Source organism: Amia ocellicauda, chromosome 11, assembly GCF_036373705.1.
Source record: "Amia ocellicauda isolate fAmiCal2 chromosome 11, fAmiCal2.hap1, whole genome shotgun sequence".
NCBI classification, from domain to species: Eukaryota; Metazoa; Chordata; class Actinopteri; order Amiiformes; family Amiidae; genus Amia; species Amia ocellicauda.
This window is the reverse complement of record NC_089860.1, coordinates 17,851,609-17,874,077: the sequence shown is the minus strand read 5'-3', so window position 1 is coordinate 17,874,077 and position 22,469 is coordinate 17,851,609. Positions and strand designations below refer to the sequence as shown.

The window sequence follows — 22,469 nt, the reverse complement described above, 5'->3', positions numbered from 1 at the left end:
AAGAATACCAATATAACATCTCAACAGCTCACTCTATTTGTAAATACATTTCTCTCTTAGGTACTCATTACATCTCAAAATGTGTGTAACCTGTTTAAAATATCCCACAACAGGTACTCTTTCAGATTGGTACATTTTTGTTTCCTGTGTGGGTGTGGATGTGTGTGTAGTCCTTGAAGAAGCTGTGTGACAAAATGAAGGCTTACATAAATGACATGCCTAGCTATCTGTAACTACATTAATGCCGTGAAGGAAGGATGGTTTCTCAATACCATACATTCTGTGTGTTTGAAAATCTGAGCATGACTGGTAAGTGATCTGTGAAGATAAGCAAGCAGTCTGTTCAAATAAACACAAGTATGAAATCCTAAGCCTGTTTAAAATACATGTGCACACTTCCAATTTAGCTTGAGATGGGCTAACAAATGTAATAGTCAAGTTCCAAATTGAGCTAAGGGTGATTTTAAAGTATTGTGTGTATTAATCACGTCTTCTTTTAGGCCTGTATGTGTGTCATCAGAAAACTCGTACACAATAATTTAGACTGAACAATACATTAGAAATGATAGCAACAACTCTCTACTGAATTACTAAAACAAAATAATCAAACATATTGTAAAAGGGGCAAACTGAAAATCCTCTCTCAAATAATACATTGGGGGGGAGGCTCCACTATGGAATTAAAACAGTAAGTAATAAATAACTACATACAGAACAGAAAACAGGGGAAATGTCAGATACCTGAAATGAACACAAGACACCCAGTAACTGGTAAATACTGCTTTATTTGTGAAACACCATTTAATATTATATATTGGCAGTGATCTTTTCAATAGAACCTACAAACATTCATTAAAAATAAAGTAAACAAAAGAAAAACAACAAACTTTTTTTATATATTTTAAACCACCATCATTCTGCAGTGATACAATAGTTTACAATAATATCAAAGTCACCTACAAAAAATATACATAAGGCAGTCATTCAATTCACAAGAAAGTACAAATACAACTGATGCACAACCAGAATTCAGTTCCTGCTTTTTTTTCGTTTTTGTTTGTTTTTTGTTTTGTTTTGATTCATTTTTCCCCCTCTCTGCTATTGTCTACAGTCGTTTATAACCGGTCAACACTGCCTTCCTACACACGGAGTTAAACATACATTTTTAAGCCTTCGTTTTTGTATAATCAATATATGTAAATACAATTCATGTGCATCTCCTCTGTAACTCAAGAAACTGTATTACATTCGTATGTGCTGCAGCATACTGACTTGCTAGTTTGTCAATATATGGACAATCCAAAATTACAAGGAGGCCAGAGGGAAACCACTGGTGTCCCATTGCAATAATTTGTGCTTTATTGTGCCAATATTTCCATAAAAAAGAATGGTTACTAATCCATTTGAAACTGGTGATCATATATAACCATTGTTCATAAAAAGATCATAGCCATTAATTTGGCTAACTATTGGGTTATACAAAACTATCAGAGAAGATGTCTTTAACAGGACTTTTGGAAAGAAGTATGTTCCTTCACTGTATCCCCTATCATTCCCTTGGTATTTCCCATCCTATTGTGTTTGGTTTTACTCCATGTGTGAAAAAGCACAGCATTTCTTCTCAGATTGTCTCTCTTTTTTTTGTGTTTGCGCCCATTACATAATAGCACTTATTATTTAGCATTTTAACATGAGGCAGGCAGAATTAAAGAATTTTAAAAAATTACAAAATAGACACAAACCATCAAAATAACTCTGGTAAACAAACAAACCAAAAAGAAAAAAAAAACAAAGCCTTCATATGTATTAAGGGTTTAGTGGACCTATTTAGGATACCCAAAGAAAATGGTGTATTTGAAAGTCCAAATCAAATGCGAGAGAAATACAAAAACAGAAACTGAAATGTTCCTACAGTCCAGCAGAGGACGCACGAAGCAGGAGAAAAAACATGTGCAGCTGTTTGTTTCCATTTGCTTTGTATTATATCATCCTATTATGTCATCAATATGATATTTAAAAGGTTAATGTAGCATAGTGCCCGTGAGATTTCTTGATAAGTGTTAATGACAAATCATTAAGTTGATAGACTATAAAGTCGGTAGCAATTAGATGAATAATTAATACTCAGTTTATTTTATTATTATTTTTGTTTTAATTATTATGGGCTGTTTTTATTCTTGCATAAGGTTTCATGCTTTGGACCGCATATTAGTTCTTTGAGTTCATTCTTCAGTTCTTAATATTTTAATCATGGCTTATTTATGAAGTGAATTAGTATATTTTTTAATTGTTGCAGAATTAAACTAATATATGGGAAGTGTTTTCAAAGAAAGAGATTAGCCCTTTTGCAAAAGAAGAATGAAATACTGGTGTGTCTCTCTGCCTCATCTCTTGCTTTTTAATGGTTTGCTGAAGCTTAAAGGTTTGCGACATGGATTCCACTGAAGTGATTTAATGTAATTTCATTGAAAACCCTTTGTTTGTGCCCTCTGGTACTCAAGTTAGAACCAGATGCTCTGGCTACCCATTAAATGCTGACTCTGCGAGGGAAAAATGACATTGTATTGTGGGCAACATGGCATGATGGTTTAATCCATGTTTCTAAAACAAAGTCTGCAACAATATGCTGTTTTTATGTTGCATCTGCTTTTCTTGGCTCTCCATTTGTGTCAGTGATATAACTCAGAGCCGGGCAACTACCAAAACATTCAGTTGTATTTTTTGGTATCTAATAATCATGCCAAATAAATCTAAAATCAGATTTCAGAGTCACAATGCCCTTGTGCGCTGATTCGTAATAAGAAAGGCATCCGAATATACAGTAAACTGTGCATGATTGTAAATTGAACTTCAGTTTCCATTCATGGATTTCCTGCTATGTTTAATTACCAAGAAACAAACAATGTTTTGTTTCCATTTTGAAAATTATTCTCTGTGTTTTACACTAATTATAAACCCAAATAATCTTGCTTTGGAAAGTATAATTTTGAAGAAAAAAAACAACAATAAAACAGGTCCACTGTACCCTATTGAAGGCAAATAAATAAAATAAATAGCTTACTCTAAAACTCCTTAAAGGTATGCCTCTAGGAAAATCATTTGGCAGTTATTTACATTTCCCCAAATAGTCAATATGTACTGTTTAACAATTTTGGCTGAATGTTTAAACTATTTTAAAACAACACCACCACACAGGCCCACATTAGTACTAAAACTGCATGCTTTAATGGAAATGCTGGAGCTTTGCATTTGAGACCAGAAATATTACTGTAAATTGTTGCCTTTTACACAGGGATCAAGAGTGTTCCAGGACCTAAGACATGCGCTCTTAATGTGGACTCATTTCTGCACATCGGCCCAAGACGTTCGTTTCTTTCCCTTCTTTAATCCCTATGATCCACAAATGCATGGAAGATGCTTTACTTGCACAAGAAAGAAAAATGCAGAAAACTGTTCTGCTGGAAGTTCTGATATTAAAGCTGCAGTATCCATTTTCACATTAAAAACCACTTAGAAACAAATATACAATCTGTATATTAAGCCATAAAAAATATCCACATCTTCAAAACAAGATCCTAGTTTAGAACAAATAGGCTTTGTTTGTCTCTCTCCAGAACGCCCAGTAGAAATCAGAATATGTACAATATACCCTTAAGAGGAACACTGTTTCCAATAGTTTATTTGCTCAAACATAATCTCATGAATATGTTGTACTGACAGTTTTAAAGGATCTGCCCCTAAAACCAAAGCACTGAAAGGTTTGTTCAGTTGTTTGTTTCCTTACGTTTTCCAGATGAAGAGTATCCTTGTTAAGATTGAGATGAATAGATTAATCTCTATGTGAATCTATGCCAAATTCAGCCAAAGTTATAGAGGATTTGTAAGTGTTGCAATCATCTAACTTATCTGGCTAACACTATAAGGATTATATAACCTATATCATTCTTTAGAAATACTGATACTTCTAAACATTAGCAAGACATAACAATGCTTGCATATCAGAGTGTATTTCAAGATTAAAAGACAATCAGGATACTTTGAACTTTGAACAAAGTTTGTTGTGATTTGCGGTGATATATTTAATACAAAATTCGAATGGTGTGTGATATTTTTCCGCCATTTGAATATATAACCATTATAGTGGAATTTACTCTTGTGATTATAATCAGAAATAGAACACATAAATAATGATGATCATTAACTAATGTAAATAACTGTGCATCTCTATTGATCTTAGGTTTTAGCACACAGTTCTATACAACACCTATATGCTTATTGCAATAAATGTGTTATTCTCGTGCAAGCAGTACACTACTCATATTTCCACATATACTGTTATTATAATTACCTGCATATCGTTGCATGTTTATGGATAATGGATATGCTGTAAAACAGAGTGTGATCATTAAACGAGATTTCATCTTCAATGGAAGAACAATAGCAAAGTGCTTCAAAAACCTGCAAAAGTCAAACCCATCTACTTTGACTGTATTAAATGTGTTTAGTTATCTTCTTCCATCAGCAAGAATTTTGACATTGATTATCATTTTGCGGCTTTAAAAAAAGTTATTAGGTCATTTTCTACTAAGAGTTTTTTTAACAAAGGATCAGTATCACCTTGCAGTGTACTTACTATTTATTCAGTGTATTCCCTGTCTTTGCTTGAATATATCCCTGCCACGTGTGCGTATTTTCATATCTGAAGAGTGTAATTTACAAAATATTATTATTATGCAAATCTATTTCAAACTACGTATTTTCTACCCTCTAACTAAAAGTACAATTCAACAATGAAAATGAATCATAAATTCTTTCCACTCCATTGATATATATGTCTATAAAATATCTGCCATATACCATTTTTACAATTTGATTTCATAATTACATTTTGTTGATAATCACTGAGCTAGAAGAACAGGTGCTCTAGGTATACTCTGCTGTACATCATTAGCTCCGATCATTCAGGCAAATCGGTTTGCATGTCCCCTGTGTAAATGGAAAATGGCAAACCATCATTGTTTCTTCCACACTACTGATGTTTCTGTTAATACTACTAAGAAATTAGTTCATATGTAAATGTATTCTTAATTATACATGAATAACCTCGACAGTTTCCAGATCAGGGACCATAGCCTTCAATCTGTCTAGGAGCTACACATTATTATTATTATTATTATTATTATTATTATTATTATTATTATTATTATTATTATTATCATCATCATCATCAACAGTGATGTATATATGAACCTAATTAAAATGGGATAAATGCACACGCAGGTTAACACTGTTTAAACTACACTGACTGTCACAGCCTCATACATTCAGGAATGATAATATGTTATGTATTTGTAAATGGGCATATTAGACCAAATTCATTAATTAAATGATCATTACTAACTTAAACAATTATTTTGTCATAGAAAGACATTTGATTGTGTATTGCACATAGGAAATATTGACATATTTTTCTATTTTAGTGGCTGACGGTTTCAAAAACACTGGAAAGAATAACTGCCGTTTGCATCAATAAATCCTCTAAAGAAATGGTCAGGTTGGTCAGAGAGAAAGTGGGTTACCACAGCTTGAAGTCAAGAATACAGCAAATGGTTTACGGAAAGCCAAACTTTAACTGGATATTTATAAAGTTAGATAACAATAAATGTATTCGTTATGATTATTATTTTTTTGATTCTCATGCTTCTACGCAGAAATGAAAAGCTGGAAAAAAAAGATATGAATTATGTATATATACAGTATTATATATACATATTAATGATAGCGTTTGTATAATAGCATTCGTTTTGAGTGGAACTGTAAACAGGTTTCAAGTAAGATATGAAATGCAGAGGCCATCATTCCCCGGGTGAACCGACATCTGACAGTTTCCACGTGGAAAGCTGATCTCAGGCTTCGAGGAGAGATTTGTTTACTTCACTTTCTCCAATCTAATAGTTCAGCTGGAAAATAAACAAACAGTTTAAGGCCCTGTGGTGATGGTTCAACATCAGTGGGTGTTCGTAAGCATGTTTAATGGACTGTTTTGGACTTTTGGACTGTACTTCTCAGGCACAGATGGAGGCTCGTGAAATATAAGAAGGATCAGTGAAAAATAAAATCTTTCCTCACCTCGTCCACTTACTTAGCGATCGCTGATGGCGCGCCGGAGCGGTGGAAGTGCACGATCTGCCACTTGCCATCCCGGCGGTGCCAGATGCGGGTCTCCTCAGACTGCGCAGTGCGGGGCATGCCATTGTTGTCTATGTACTGAGTGATACGGATATAGGCAATGCAGGCTGCCTCCTCGCCGATCAGGTGGATATGAGGATTCAGGATGGTGGTGTGAACTGGCTTACTGTTTTTGGACCACACTGGAAACCAGACAGAGAGACACATTGGCCTGACATTTCTCACACCAGAACACCAGTCAAACCCACAAGCAAGCGGGGCAACTTTTAAAATGTGTCTTTAAGTAAATATTAAAGCCATCCACAGGGTGTCACTGTAAACTATGGCTTAGAAAACCACAAAGCTGTTTTGCTTGTGCTTAGTTTGGTTTCAGCCATGTTAATATTGCTTTCAAAGCGAATAGTTAGAATAAGTAACTAACAAAGCTACCTGTCCAAAACATCTATCTATCAATCACACCTTTCATCATTTTCTCATAACTAATAAACCATGAATATTTAACTGATATAATTATATTGGGAGAAATATAAATATTTATACATGGTAGTATATGCATGTGTCCATAAGCGTTTTGAGCAGGTTTCAAATAATACATTTCTCCTAAAGACATTCCTTTAGTGTCAGGCATTAAGGGTCCTTCAGACTCATGTGAAAAGCATTGCAATTGCATGAATTGTACATTGCAAACAATTAGGGGTTCCTGTTAGAATTATTTGCAAAGCTTATGTGGTGAATAATCGCATTTAATTAATAATTGTGAAGTGAATGGAGTGGCTCCTTAATGAATGACAGTCTCTTTCGCTTTCACTCTAATTGTGCTTAATAGCCCACTAGTGCCTATTCCTTTCTGCGAAGAACACAATCTAATATCAATCAATGAAAATCCCGGTGAGGAGATTCAAGGCTCTTCATAAAGTTCACAAATCAGCTCCAGTTTTCTGTTGTAACAGCGAGCTGGAAGTGCTGCATTTGTGAAAGACAATTACAGCCAACAAAGACCACAAACTGCCCTTCGTGGCATCAGTGTCTCTTTAAATGCTCCCCTGAAGTCAAATTCATTGCATTTTGACATGTATGAAGCTAATAGTGTTGAACAATGAGCAGCATCCAACAGGGTATGTACATCACAAAGCGTTTCCACTGCTGTTTACCAGTGCATCTCTGAACTTTTCAGAATATTAAATGTGGGTCTGATATGAAAGCCAGAATTTCACTAATGCATTAATGAGTGAAGCATCCTTTAAATTGAGATGGTACTAATGCAAAGGGGAATTGTGAAAGCTGCAATATTCTTGTGTCTGTCTCTTTCTCTTGCCCCCATTGGCGCTCACCAACCCACAGTAATAGCACTCTTGAGGATGAAATAATGAAGCTTAGTGGCTTACGGTTTTCAAAATAAAATCGATGGAAGTCCAGTCCCTCCACCAAGTTGCCCAGGGCTTCAGGCTCAAAGGCGGTTACACTGGGATCGCACATCTTCCTGCAGAGAAAAGAGAGTTGTGCTCGTGTCCTCAGAATAACCTCGGGGAGTACAAAACATCATAGTTACTGTCCAAGTTCTGACATTTAAAATTTGACACTGAAGCTACGCTGCCTTTATTGTCATGGAAAATGGCATCGTAACGACAACGGATTACCGCTTGGCGCAGTGTAAACACTTGGCATAAAAGATACGGATACAGATTCTTTCCACACACTGCTGATTATAAGCCATCAGAAGAGTGTGTCAATTGCAGCTGGTGAGAGACAGCTCAGTGCAGTGAAGTGCTACATCTTCAGAGGACAGGTGTATGTCTGCCCTTCTAAATCAGTTTAGATGTGGCTGTGAAGCAGTAGGGCTCACTAAGCATACGCTATCAGATTTAGTTCGCATTTACATGTATTCCAAGCCTGGAGAGTTTATCTTCAAACACTTCACCAAATATATATTTATAAAATAATAAAACGCACTTCATCAGCTTTGTAGATTGCTCTTGATTGCATTGTGAAAACTGACATTGATCATTGATAATTAGACATGAGACATGTGACTGATAGTACTAACCCACATGGAATCTATGTAGCTGCTAGTGAAACGCCATCCACATACCGTACTTCCTTTGATTGCAAATCACTGAATCCTTAAAACTAATCTGATTAAACATGTATATTGTGACCTCCTTTAAAGTAGTAAAGGATTAAGAGCAGATCATAAATCCTGGGAAATGCTTTGATAATCCTTGTGCATCACTTCAAATCACTCTGCTCTTCACAGTTTTGAGCAAGTTGTATAAAATCATAAATAGACTAGCCAGGTCCAGAGAGGGTGTAGTAGAGCCAAGCAATATAAAGTTACCAATGCATCCCATTACTCTGTTAACAAGACTATAAATAAGAGCGAGATGTATTGGATAAAGCCATCCATGGCGCCAGCAGGTACAGACATATACTTCCTACTCCAATATTATTTCCGCTGAACACTGGGACTAAGGGCAATATTTTATTTTGTTCTTCATACACAGAAGTTTATAGATATTAAATTAAATGGATGTTATTTAGCATGTTAATCCAATGTTTCTAAATACAGCACATGGAAACTCAATTGTTTTCCCCCACAAAGCAAATAATACGTATTTATGCTGCACCTTGTTTCCTATTGGTGGATCTCGGCTTTGCTTTTTGAAAAATATGTTTTTTTGACTGGCTAGAACTCAAAGTAATGAAGGCATATAGACTCTGACAGGTCCTCGAAATGTCAATGCTAACCACCTTTCATAACGTTGAGCTCTAAATTGATCCCAAACGAGAAAGTCGACAGTGTGAAAAAATAATAAAAATAATAAAAATCTGTTTACGTGTGTCAACTTCGAGAAGACAGAAAACTGTGTTGCAGTGCCAGTTCGGTGCCAATGTAAATAACATCTGCACAACTTCAAACTAGCTCATAGAAACATACAAGCCATGTCTGGACCAAGGCAAAGTTGAAATGGATAGCATAGTGCTTTAAATATGAGAAGGATGTCCATCAAATATTACTCGCCATTATGTATTATAAGAGCTGACATGAGGTTTGATAGCTAAAAAAAACACATGGTTACTTACGTGTAGCTCTCAAAATCTCCATTGCTGATCGCTTCAATCAGTTGCTCTGTCACCTTTATTATCTCCTGCTTCCTCACTGTTAGAAAGAATATATATATATTTGTGTAATATATAGGTATATTAAATAGATAAATGTTTTTTGGCCTATAATGTTTTTTTATAGTTCTTCCAAATGATCAGATAGAATTTCAGCAAATGTGAGAATAAATGAAACCATTACAGAAAATACATTTGATTGTGCCTGCATTCTCTATGTGGGTTGCGGTCTACTACACACTTGTTTTGTTATTCTTTTAAGAATTAATAAATTATCTGTACCCTACTGTGTTCACAAGAGACTATACATTATTATTTGTATTTTTTATTTGTGTGTGTCTAAGATATATGTAGCAGTTTTCATTTATGAAGGAAATGCAATGCAGTCAGTATTACAAAAAATAAATTACAGGTGAAAACAATCTATTTCTAAAAAGTAACTCAATTCATTGCAACCGATTCTCCCGTCATGTTATTCTGTAGCAGCCAGAACCTGTGTTTTAGAAAGCAATTAAATAAAAGCAAGTCCCTTGATTGTAGTGTACGTGATTGTCACTCACATTTCTCCACAACAGGAATCATATGCCTTAAATTGAGGTCTCTACATACAGCGTGCTGGGATTCCTTCTGCTTTCTTAGAAACCAAGTGGCGAAAGCAAGGCTGGAGAGCACATATGGTGGAGAGAAAGGCCTTGTAAGGTTCACAGCTTCAGAGCATGTCTGCTGCACTGTTTTTTCTCCGTCATTGAACAGTCGTGCCAGCAGCTCTCGGATAGTATCTAGTACAGTTTCAGGACAGTTCTACTTTCAACATCTAGAAAGTTAAAAGGCAGAGGCTGAATCTGTCAAATCAGTTTAGATGCTTTCAACTTTGTAACACATTACCCTGAGGGATATTTCATATAAAGCACGTAACTATCGCGGTTGTCACAGACGCACAGTAAAACCGGTTCAGGGCTGGGAACAGAAATGTGAATGTTTGCTTATCAAAGAAGTAAAGGCATCATCTATTGTCTTGTCATTTACTGCTATAGCATGTGGATGACACCGCTGTAACCCGTATGTATGTGTATACAAGCTCCGGAGGTTATTTTTCTGCTGTGATAAGTTATTCCCTGTGGGATCAGATGATTTGCAGATGATTTCAAACAAATGAGGGTCGGTCTAGGGTGTAAAACAGGAGGCCAGTCACCTCCCTGCATCCCTTTTACTTTTACATAATAGAATAGATTTAAATTGGTTAGAATGAAAACAAAAACGGGGAGAAGAAGAGTGAGATTTTTATTCACATTATCTTTCCTCTTTTGCACGATAGTATAGTAAAGCATCTCACACACAGTTGTGTAAATCAGGCAGAGTTGAATAGTATCACACCTTGCCGTTGTAATGGTGAAGCATTAAACAGCTTCACCATTAAACTGAATATACACCCTATTATTCCCTGTGAAATTGCATGCCACAGAGTTGCAAATTACATTGTAGTTTTTAAAGGATCTATTTTAGGGGTATGTATTAGTTGTAATAGTATTCTAATGGCTCTTGATGTTTCAAATTTTCAAAATATTATTATTATTATAATTATTATTATTGTGATTTGGATTCTCAGTCCAATTTACTTGAATTACTTGTGATTTATTTGATGATTCCCAGTGCTTTGTGATGGAACCAGTTGTTTAACTGAATCTCATTCCAAATAGCACCCCCCCCCATCCGTTATCTAACTGCACGTCTCCCATTCATTTGTGTAGTACTTTCAAGTGCACTGGAAGCTTAAAAGAATTTTAAGTGCTCGTCATAGTTTGCCAACAATGAACTATTTGCAGAGAGAGAAAAAGAATACCTACTGTGAATATGAGTGCTTAATAATATACTTCAAATTAAATCACTTTCACTCAGCATATGCAATAGCTGAATTTGTTGTGATGCCACAATTTATGCTACATTGCATTCTGTGGTTTGGGTTTCTTTCCCAGAAACAATTTTTAAAATTATGGTACTTCAGGTTAAATGTCTTCTTTGTCTGATTTTCTTTGTTGTCTTCTTGTTGTTGTTAATAATGTCAGCTCTACTCTATGTTACGTCTTTATGATTATGGCTTTTCTTGTCAACTGTGATCGATTTTCTCTAGCTAGGAAGCTTCCCTTACTTTATATGTCAGCGGTATGGGACTATTCTGGGACTATTCTCAGAGTGAAGGGGTTCAAACACCGAGAGAGTGGCCGTCAGTGGTGTCCTTACCTCTGGTATCCTCGTCCTCAATGGTAGTGTTAGTGCTTTCAGATGATTCCTGGAAAGAATATATGAACAAGGTTAGGATGTGACTCGGCCTCGCTAGCAGTATATGCTATTCACCCCACTCAGTGTGTGAGAGCAGAATACCCATATACGTGGCTTAAACTGAAACACGCACCGCCTTTGTTTCCCCTTCTTCCTTAAGGGGAAGCTGCACCTTAAAAAAGAAAAAAAAAGAGAACTTCTTTTTATTCTTTTTGGTCGAGGGATGGGAGGGGAGATAAAACCTGTCTGGAAAGATATTTCAAGCGCCCAAGTGTATATTAAGCAATGGTTTCTGGCAACATTCAAAATGAAATGTCATAAAAAAGAAAGTCCAGCTCCATTTGAATGATTGGTTTGATTGCTTTTATTTTGGTTGGCAATAACTTTCCCTTTTTTGATTTGAGATGAGAGGAATCCGTACAATAGCCTCCTCAGTGGGTGTACAGCTGCCACACGCTGTTGAGAGGGAATAGCACACTCACCATGAGCTGGACACTGGAACTGGACTTCCTTTTCTGGAAGAGAAATGAGAATAAGTTAGACAGAAACAGACAGAATGTAATGGAAGCGGAGACGAGGACATGAGAGACAGCGGAGCCCCGACGCTCCATTGTGTGCTGTGCGCGCCGTGCTGTCCTGCGCTGTCCCTGTGCCGGAGCTGTGTGCTGCTCTCGACACAGCACAAAAAACACCACCCAGCCTGGACAGGAATCCCTTTGATACAGGAATGCGCCGCTGTCAAGGGAGCCGTCTGTCCGCACAGGCCTCGGTAATCCCTGAGTGGGCTGAGGTTTGACATCATTTCCTGGGCTACGTCAACATTAGCAGGGATACCCGAATAAGGCATAGACATACAATAACAGCACAACAAGGATGGGGTCACCTGGAAATCTTGTGGAAATGAGACTCAGAAAGGAAGTGTAATCAATAGATGTATATTGATTTGGATGAAGAGGACTTTCACACATTGAAAATGCAACAAAGGTTACATTTTGTTGACATTTTACTCTAAACCTGCCCCACCAAAATATATTGTACCATTTCACTGGGGTTCACTGAAATGGCTTCCATTTTAACAACCTTTCTGCTTTTGTCCAATTTAGATTGTTTGGCCATAAAGAAAAGCAACCATTCACTCAAGAGTTCCCTTCCTGAGGGTACTGTATGCCAGTGAAGATAGTAATGTCATTGCTTTGTTAGGCTTTTGTTTGTCATTTAGCATACTAATCCCAACTATATAACATTTAGACATTGGTTAATTCAATTAATTTAATAGCAATGCCATCCAATGCCCATTTGGTAAAAAAACTATTATATGTGTATGTTTTTCCTTTCTAAGTAGGATTATAGTAAGATTTTCAGGTGACACAATCATTTTGCCTGCCAGTGTACCTACGCACAAAGGGTGCTCAATAAAGGACAAACTCCACTAGAAGAGAAAATCATTGACTCTTCAGGTTCTATCATCGTTATGCTTATTTGTCAGCATTGAGCCCTACAAACATTAATGTACTCCTTGAAGGTTTGTGGAGCCAATCCAGAAAACGAATGGGTCCTGGTCTGCAGAAATTGTCTCCCATTGCTTTCTCAGAAGTTCCTAGAAGTTTTGAATTGTGATTGTCAGGTGAATTCACCAACAGAACTTAAAATATACAGCACTTTCATTTTAATATATGCATATTAACTCTAGTATTTAATACTAGTAGTACTTATTGAACACCCTTTGTATTACATATTACATTAAACATGATTTATGTCTATATGTTTGTTCTTGAGCTGCTGATCTGCTGGTATTCAGGCAGTACATGCCACAGCACACGTCTGAGACATGTGATCAGCACTCTTCCCCGTGGTGTTATATAGGTTTCACTAGGTGAACTTAATACTGCTCTTCTACCAGCACGCTGGGCCAGCTATTCGGAGCAGAAAATGAAGGCCATGCTTACTGACATATAGTATTATGATACTAACCAAACACCCTGTAGAAAGAAATAATGTTGCTGAAATGATATTCACTGTGTCAAGAATTTGCCAAGCACTCAGGAGTGACAGATAAAGTACTGCAAAGGAACTCCAAAAACCTGAGGTGAGAAATCAAACTATTCTGCATTTTAATCAACAAGTCCACTATCTGAGAGCTAACAGTGAAGATCAGATCATATGCTATTGTAAAACATTGGATTGGTGTTCACTGTTTAACTTACAACATTATGCTGTCTTAAACATTTTTGTTCATCAAAATTATAATATGTAACTGCAGCACTATGTAACTTTTCATTGTTCTCTGTCAGATCATTATGTAATTTTATTGCTGAATGTGAGTTGCCTTTGATAATGACATCAGGAAAATAATAATAATCATAATAATAATATTATTATTTATTTATTCGCAGATGCTCTTATCCAGGGTGACTTTATAATACTGTTTATAATAACAATAATAATCATAGTGTAGGTTGTGCAGTTTATTGGAGGATGTAATCAAATTTCTAACATTCCTCCAAATGAAAGTCTAAGTCTAAGCAGTCATGCTCTATACAGCAAATCATGTATTTTTCATCTGTAGTTATGAATAACTACAAATTATATGACATACTTATCTTTTTCATCATCAATCACACTAGAAAAGTGATCACATGTCACTGTTTGCTAGCTGAAAGGATAAAGTAAAATGCAGAACTGTCCTTTCATATAACCTCCACAGCATTTTAAAGGCTGAATTTAATTTGTGAACACTTTTGTGGAGTATAAATATTTGATGTCTCCAAAAGTTAATCAATTTAAACCTTAACACAGTTCACTGCATTCAGAGCTCCTGAGTCTGCCTGGCTACTTTCACAGTGAATGATCACTTCCCCTCCCGATTTTCACAACCAGAATTGTCCCGTAGCAAAAGACTCTGTGTCCCCCTACCTTCACACCATCGGTCTTCTTGTTAGCCACACTCTTAGCTCCTGAATAGGAAATAAGGAAAAACAATGAGACCAAAAAAGGCACAAATGCCCAGAACAGGAAGGCAAACGGCATCGTTAGGAAGCTGAAAAAACTGAGCATTAATGTGGCAGATTTTTCTTTTTTTAATCCACAGGTTTCCAAAGACACTAACAAGCTGGGAACATTTCTCCACTGATGCAATACTTCTGGGAATGTTTTATAAAGTTCCTCAAAAAACTGGTCACAGTGGCAAATCTCACAAAGTCCCAAGATCTCCTTTCCTCAGAATTCCAAAGTCAAGTCAATAATGATCAAGCAACTGACAAAAAAACTATCCACCCAAAAAAGGAAAAAAAAACGTTAACAGTAAACCTGTTTCAGTCTTTATGAGTTAAAAGAGAGGCAATGCCAATTAAGTGTGGGCTTTAAAAGTAGCCTCTCTAATATGTGTCCACTCCAGAAACAGATCAACAGGCACATCCCAGCAAAACCGCTTTAATTATTAAATTGCCGTTTAGTACGTCCACTTGATCTAACAGCCATATCCTGTGAAATACTCTCTCTCCTCCCGGATTGTTTGTTTTATATCGTGCTTCAAAGAGCTGAGCCAGGGTATTTTCTTCTTATTTGAATCAACAGTTTGCTAATTTTAGATCAGACTGCACTGGGTCATGTGGGTGCTCATTCTTGCAGCAGATGCAGGCCTATTGACAGCCTGTTTGCCAGGCGACCCTAGGTTCCCTGGGGCCATGGTTGGAATGGACCAGGCTGGGTGGTTTGGGCATCCCCTGGCACGCAGCCACGGTGTAATTCAAGGAGTTAACAATGAGAAAGGGCAACAGATTTCCACCATTAGACTGTTTAAGGTTGTAAAAATAGAGCAACAGTAAGCTGGTTGTAAATCTCTTTATGTACTTTTCTTAGTTCACATGGATTAAAATGGGGTTTGGGGCAGTACTAACTTATGTTAAAATTGTTTACCCAGATTCTTCTCTTGCCATGGGCACTGTTCTAATTTACATAAGCATCCCGTAATGAACACAACGACATCTATTCTTAATGCATCGAAAGCCTCTCGCTGTTAGACGAAGCCCCGTGCTTGTGTTCTAACTTTTGGAGTGTTTTAACAGGGACTTGAAAATGTTCACACTGAAATATCGTATAACAAGCTTCAGGGGGGTGGCAGCTCTGTTCATCTAAATGTAGAAATTACTGGTGCACTGCGGAGATGTCAGGCAGAGGAAAGCGTTTGAAAGTGACACCACACAGGGTCAGGGTGCTTCGCAGAAAGCATTGGCAATTTACTCGCTCACAGTCTGCGCAGCAAAGCACAAAATTATTCTTTGACAGTTTCAGACAATTCTTTAGCCTCCATTGTACACTGATGTACTGTACTGCAAGGTGTCACCAAACTCAAACACTGCAGTATAAATCCAGCTTCACTCTCTTCCACATATTATTATGCAACATTCTTCCATCTACCAAGCAGTACAGACTTGTAAAGATTTGGTAGATTCTTTTACTGTTATTGATTCATTATCTGTACATAGACATTGCTTTAATTGTGCTTAATGTAGGTTTACTTACTGTATTTCAGCTGCAATTCACAAAGCATGTCTCTCTGTTGCTGACAGAAGTCTAATGACAGTCCATTTCTATGATCAAGTCTACCATCAAGGGAATTTGATGTGGTAAACCCGCTTTCGTTTCTGACTTGGTGATGTTCTTTAGTGACAAGCAATGCATTTCACAGTTTTGTCGGTGCTACCCTGGGACTCCCACGTCCATTAGATTAACATGCATATTATGTTCGCTGTTCCTCAAGAAAGCCATCTTGACTCTCAGCAGGATACATAGGAGTTCTCCCTCAATCCTGCTATGGTCATTTTACAGACCGATTGCATTTCAGCTGACAATGACAGTATAATCAACTCTTTCTCGGGTTATTCATTTGCATGGTAAAGTGAAGCATTTGAAGCAAAGGGGATTGTGCAGTTGCCCAAATTCTCGAGTCTGTCTGTTGCTTAATGAATATGAATGTGTTTCGCTTCCCTTAACAAAGTTTAAGGTACAAAATGCAACATTTTTAGTGCAGCATTGAAATATATTCTAAGAAATACATACAATAAGATTGTGGTTAGTTGCAAATTGTTATTGCAAGACATTTTGCAAGGAATTTTAAAGCAAGACCGCAGGAGACAAAAACATGGGGTTTTAGAGGAGGAAGCAGTGGAGTTTACATTATAATAAGAAAATAAACCACAAGTGGATACGATCCTTTCTGAAGACTATTTATATATCACAGTGACTAATAATATGTTAAATTCTTAAAGTGGCATAAGTTATAACATTCACCAATAACAAATGCCATGGCATCATACCATCGTGCTGAAATTATTCAGAGACTAGAAACACAGCAGATGGTTTTACCAGTATAAGTGGGTTGCAGTGACAGGCAAGTCAGCATGTACCTTTGTCGAGAAACAATTTTAATTGTGATGAATATCTGTTTTGAACAGATGGCAAATGTGTCAATTTTCCAGCAACTTTTTTCAATTTATTTCAGGCACTAGACATTATAATATATTAAATATGTGCAATTATCTCTCTAAAGATTATTAGTTTGTTAAAACAGATTATATACATCCAGCTTTGGATTCACAGTGCAGGGATAAGATTTTTGACATACTTAAAAATCACTAATATTGTACCGTGTGAATCCAAGGAAAGTTTTGGATTTCACAGTAGATTGCAAGCTGGCAAAAATGGTGTCGCAATGCAGAGCACAAAACCTTTGCAAGCTGTCACCTCGGTCTGTTCCAAAAACATAAAGCTGGCTCTTCTGAACCTGGTGAGCTGTGGCCACAGCTTTGTGAGTGTTTGCACACAGAAGTAAACTGCACCCTGCTTCCCCACAGTCAATGACTTTACTTGGAAATTAGTGTTTCTCGTCACTCTCACAACAGAAAAGCCACTTGTAAGTGTCTTCAGAACTTACCCGAAAAGTTCCGTGTTGCCAACATTGTCGTAAGAATAGCGCCCTGGAACAGAAGAAGGAATGATGATACCAAACAAGCTGCATGTTGTCAGTGCAAAATGAAAACATTCACATTGGAATGAATGTAGCATTTGCCTGGGAGTGGTTGAAATGCATATAATTGAAAGCCCTAGTGCTCTTTTGATAAAAGTGTCTGTATTTATTATAAAATATATAGTTATGTGGGTGACCAATGTAACACTCATGCATTATTGTCAAGGTAGTGAAAAAAAATAAGTTTGTCAATGAACACCATTGTCACAAAGTTCAAGTTGTATTCTTGACTTAAAGCTTTCCTTTAGGTTGAATTGAAGGCTTGAAATAATGAAAGTAGACAAAAAGGCACAGGCAGGAGGAACCATGACTAAAGATGACTCTTGTTATTTCCCCATTGAGATGACTAGGCCTTGCTTGCACTGGCAGAGCTTATACATCTCGTACCTTCAGCTTCCTTCTGGCATTGAACTTCTTCAGGCATTCCACCGTCTCCTGTCTGTGCATGCAGGAGGCCACTGTGGACCGGTGCTGTTGAGATAAAAGGAACCAGCAAGTGAGAAATGTTCAGATCCCTCCCTGAGAGAATGAGCTGCACGAACACTGCAGGAGAACACTTCAGAATCAGCCCCCCTGCGTACCGATATCCACGGGTGCTTGAGCGCCTCCGCGGCGGTGATGCGCTTCGCAGGGTTAATGGTCAACATCTTGTTAATAAGGTCTTTCGCTTCGGGGGTTACAGTGTCCCATTCTGGAGAGGGAAACTACAGAGAGACCGAGAAAATGAGATGCTGTGTGTTCATACACTGAGACACAGAGACATTTCAAGTCAGCTGGAATTCAAAATTCTACTTGGTGCAAATGGTTCATTTTCCAGTGCATTTAAGATGTAAGCTTGTCTGCAATCAAATTAAAGGATGATGTTATTGTGTTTACATTTTTACAGATATATAGACCCATATGTGTGACCATGAACAACAACTAAATTGGACTAATCTGAAACTTAAGGGTGCAACTTTTCTATAATGTTTTTTTAATGAAACACAGAATCAGCGAGTCTATAGAATGCACATGTAGTTTTCATCTAAGCAGTTTTTTGATGTCTTCCAATGCTTGCTTGTGGTTCAGATCTAGCGACAATTCTCTGCACTGATGCATTTGGTTTAATTGAAGGAACTAATTGGTTTGCATTACTCAAAGCTCTGTGATAATGGTATTTTCAGTGTACCAAATTGTATTTAAATATAATACAGATTGTACTACTTTGATTTTATCTCACATTGAAGATGTTATTTCTTATTTAATGTCCTCCTTTGAAAGGCACATATCTTGTCGGTCGATTAAAGATTTGTAAGATGTAGTCAAATGAGATGCTTTTCAAGAGATCCCTCCTTAGGCTCTTTCTTTTATTCTGTGAAGTGAAGCCCAGACGATATGTGTAGTTTCTGTAGATCTGCGTTAAGACTATAACTAGCTAATCACATTTCAAATGTGTTTTCTATCGCATCTATCAAGGGAAAGTGTTAATCCCTGGATATCAAGATGAAATAGCTCACTGGAAATGTGAAAATGTGCCGCTTTTCTTTGTAACTTGTCATCAAATGTTTGATTGCAAAGACGCTTCTGAAAATCTCATATCTTTCTTATTATTAGGCACCTCTCCTATCGTTTGTGAAACACCCTTTGTAATTTACCCAAGTAATTCAATACACCAGATGTTGTGCAGAAATTAGGTTATTTCATGTGTTTAACTGAATTCCTTCATCCAAAATGTGCATAAAAATGTTGACCAAGAAAGTAAACTAAGACGTGTCTGTGATGAAGATGAAGTAAACATTTAGGTACACATTGAGTATACACACAACCTAAACGAATGGCATCTTACTGATGCATTTACACTGTTACAAAATTACTTCCACTTTTATCTCTAATGCTTGCTTATTTCCCACTGTGTTGTGCTCAGTTTTTAATATCCACATTTTTTGTGTGTCTGTGTCAGGGGTTGTATCATTGTGTTTGTTTACTTCCAATCTCCTCAGCATGGCAGTATTGTTTTGCTTCTATAACAGAGATGATATGTCCTGAATGGCAAAAGACGCACTTAAACAGGCCATTATAGCTTACGTCATAGGCCCCTGCTTTGATCTGCTGATAGAGTCTGTGTTGATCCTCATCCCAAAATGGAGGGTAGCCCACCAACAGAATGTATAAAATAACACCTGCAACGAAAAGGGGAGGGATCTGTCAGTGCAAATATAATTCAGAATAAGAAAAGGACTAGCCATTATATCGGATACATCTGATTATATCTGATTTTCTTTCATGTTCTGTTTTTCTCTTGATAGAACACATCGATTCATCTCCTATCTGAATTAAAACATCTGATTTGTGTTATGCCCATAACTTAAATAAAAGTTGTTGGATATAACGACCTTCACAACCGTCATAAAAAGCCCTTAATTTATTGCTATTGTCGTGTCAGCAGGCATTGGACCACATTCAATTTAAACTGTTTTTATTTATTTATGTATTTATGTATTTTTTACTATAGGCCTACGCTTACACTGATAATTTAATGTATTTATATTTTCTTCTGAAAAAGAGCCATTATCCCCACCTGCCTGCATGCATGTGGACCAATCCTTGTTATTGTTTCTTTATCCGCCATCTTTACAGCAAAGTGTTGTGCAATAAATGGAAACAAATGTCTCGAAAACCATCTGCTGTTTGGGATTCTGTTGCTAAATGCACAGAAGACCCCCCAGAAAAGCTGAATGTAAGCTGTGCAACAGTAAATCAGTAGGCTATATTTACTACTTTCAGTACAGTTGTGGTTTATTTTGGTTTTGTTTGTTTTTTAATGTTACTGAACACCTGGGTATATTCATCAAGGAATTACACGAATCGCTATTTCCGAAACATTTTCTGTATTATATAAAATACTAACTACAGATAACAGATAACATGCATACTTTACCATGCATATGCTACTGTTTATTATAATTAAGGTGCTTTTACTTGAAGGGTTACATGTTTCACAGTAGTAAAATCAATAGGCTAGGATTACCTGTAAAAAAAAAAACAAGTTGAGGCGTAATTTGTAAATTATGCAAATTAGCACCAACGAAGCTTCGTTTGTTTGTTCCGAACATTCGAAGGTAAAGATTGACGCTTCGGTACAGCCCTAGATAGAGCAACATTTTCTATATTTAACTATAAATCATATTGAAATCTATTGAAACAGATGAAACTCTACACAAATGTATTACATCTAAAACTAAGATAAGAGAATGGAATACATACATGAGTTTGTTTAATTACAGAGCATGTTAGCCATGTGTTACTGATATTGAAATGGGCGCAAATACATTAATAAGTATTAAGGTATATGGACAATTCCACACTCATGTTTATAAGAGTGTCACATTCAGAAGAGAATGCCAAAGCAAAGGATGTCCTATGCATAGCATCTTTGGGTCATGTCATAATATATGTTACACATATTTGTGTGTATTTTTTATAGTGTGATATTTAGTTTGGGAGTGCATGTGATCTCCATTATGCAAAACTATTCCTTGTGCACTGTTTACCCTTTGCAAGACCTAGCAATGCATAAGCTAGCACCTGTGTTTTTTCTTTCAAGTAAGCTGTCATGCGTGACATGAGAATAGCTCCTTTATTACTATTCCAAGGGACTAACCCTGGGACCATACTGTGCACTTTCTGCAACCCTATCCAAATAGCTGGTCTCAAATTCTCTCCCTCCTTTTGGAATTGAAAATGATTAAGGGCTGTATATTTGTATTGTGATGTAAGTTTCCCTTATTCCTAGTATTGAGCATGTATCAAAACAAAGCTTGATTGTTAAATGTAATGAAAAAGACTGTTCACTGAGCTTTTTCACTGTAAAGATATCTGTGTGTCTAATCCTTACATGTGTGATTTATAATAAGTTAAAATGATCTCTTATACAATAAGAGATACCCTTCAACAACCTATTAATGTGTGTGTGAGTGGGTGCATGCTATCACTGTCCTCTGTATTCTTTCATCATAAGATTCACTATCAGATGGGATCCGTGTGAAGCAGTTGTTATGTATGTATTAAGTAATTTCACATCTTAAGCTGTAATTATACCAAAACAAATCTCCATTCATCATTAAGTAGTTACAATTAGTGGTCTGAATCTGTCACTGAGAAAAATCTGATTATGCAAAACACATGCCAAAAGTCTGTCACCCACTGCAATGTAGATTTTATTTTTCAGATTCTTAAAAGCTATTGATTTTCTAAAGCAAATGTTAGGTTTTTAGATGGAAGTAGTCTCCAGCTTTCATCCTTGCTGAAGGTGAGAGATCAAAGGAAAATAAATGCAGATGTGCTTTGTCTCAAACAGGACCTGACGGGATTTGCATGGAGACCAAAATGCTGTTGGATGTGCGATGTGTTGCACATGAAAATGAGTTGCATGTCAAGGAACTGTTAACCATGATTCCACCGCCCACACGCACACACCCCCTCAGCCACCTACACACGGTTGAAGCCTAAGATGCTGTTACTGGAAAATTCCTAGTTGCAACGCAGAAGCCTCATTTTATTTCGACACACAATATAAAATTCGGCATTTCATTACTCAAAAAAACACCTCTCTGTGTGTTTTTTTCCCTCATTTAAATCAGTCAGCCTTATTGTGATTTTGTCTGATATTCAACTCCAGCAAAATTGTACTAATGGCTGGTAAACAAAGTAATTATTTGTTTAGGTAATTTTCAAACCGTGAATATAGAATTGATTTTGAGTTGATCTAGTGGGTTAACACAGAAAGACTGCAGTGCAGTATCTACTCCCCATATACAGAACAATACATCTAAGTACCAGAAGGGATTAATTAATGTCTTAATAAGACTAATTATCATTAACT

At 36.7% G+C, this 22,469-nt stretch overlaps 1 protein-coding gene across 2 annotated transcripts in view; it reads right to left on the bottom strand.

Moving 5' to 3' along the window:
* Positions 1 to 765: 765 nt before the first annotated feature.
* camk2a (calcium/calmodulin-dependent protein kinase II alpha) overlaps positions 766 to 22,469 on the bottom strand; it is a 72,918-nt gene continuing 51,214 nt past the window's right edge. Inside the window, exons 9-19 of one of the 2 annotated variants that reach the window (XM_066716783.1) lie at positions 19,673 to 19,767; positions 18,190 to 18,312; positions 17,996 to 18,079; positions 17,516 to 17,558; positions 14,497 to 14,537; positions 12,066 to 12,098; positions 11,545 to 11,593; positions 9,271 to 9,346; positions 7,575 to 7,669; positions 6,130 to 6,371; positions 766 to 5,960 (exon numbers count right to left, since the gene is read on the bottom strand). In XM_066716783.1, the coding sequence (XP_066572880.1) occupies positions 6,139 to 6,371; positions 7,575 to 7,669; positions 9,271 to 9,346; positions 11,545 to 11,593; positions 12,066 to 12,098; positions 14,497 to 14,537; positions 17,516 to 17,558; positions 17,996 to 18,079; positions 18,190 to 18,312; positions 19,673 to 19,767 (872 nt within the window). In that variant the 3' untranslated portion in view covers positions 766 to 5,960; positions 6,130 to 6,138. The remainder of the gene's footprint in view (positions 5,961 to 6,129; positions 6,372 to 7,574; positions 7,670 to 9,270; positions 9,347 to 11,544; positions 11,594 to 12,065; positions 12,099 to 14,496; positions 14,538 to 17,515; positions 17,559 to 17,995; positions 18,080 to 18,189; positions 18,313 to 19,672; positions 19,768 to 22,469) is intronic. The other variant, XM_066716784.1, reaches the window with a different exon arrangement.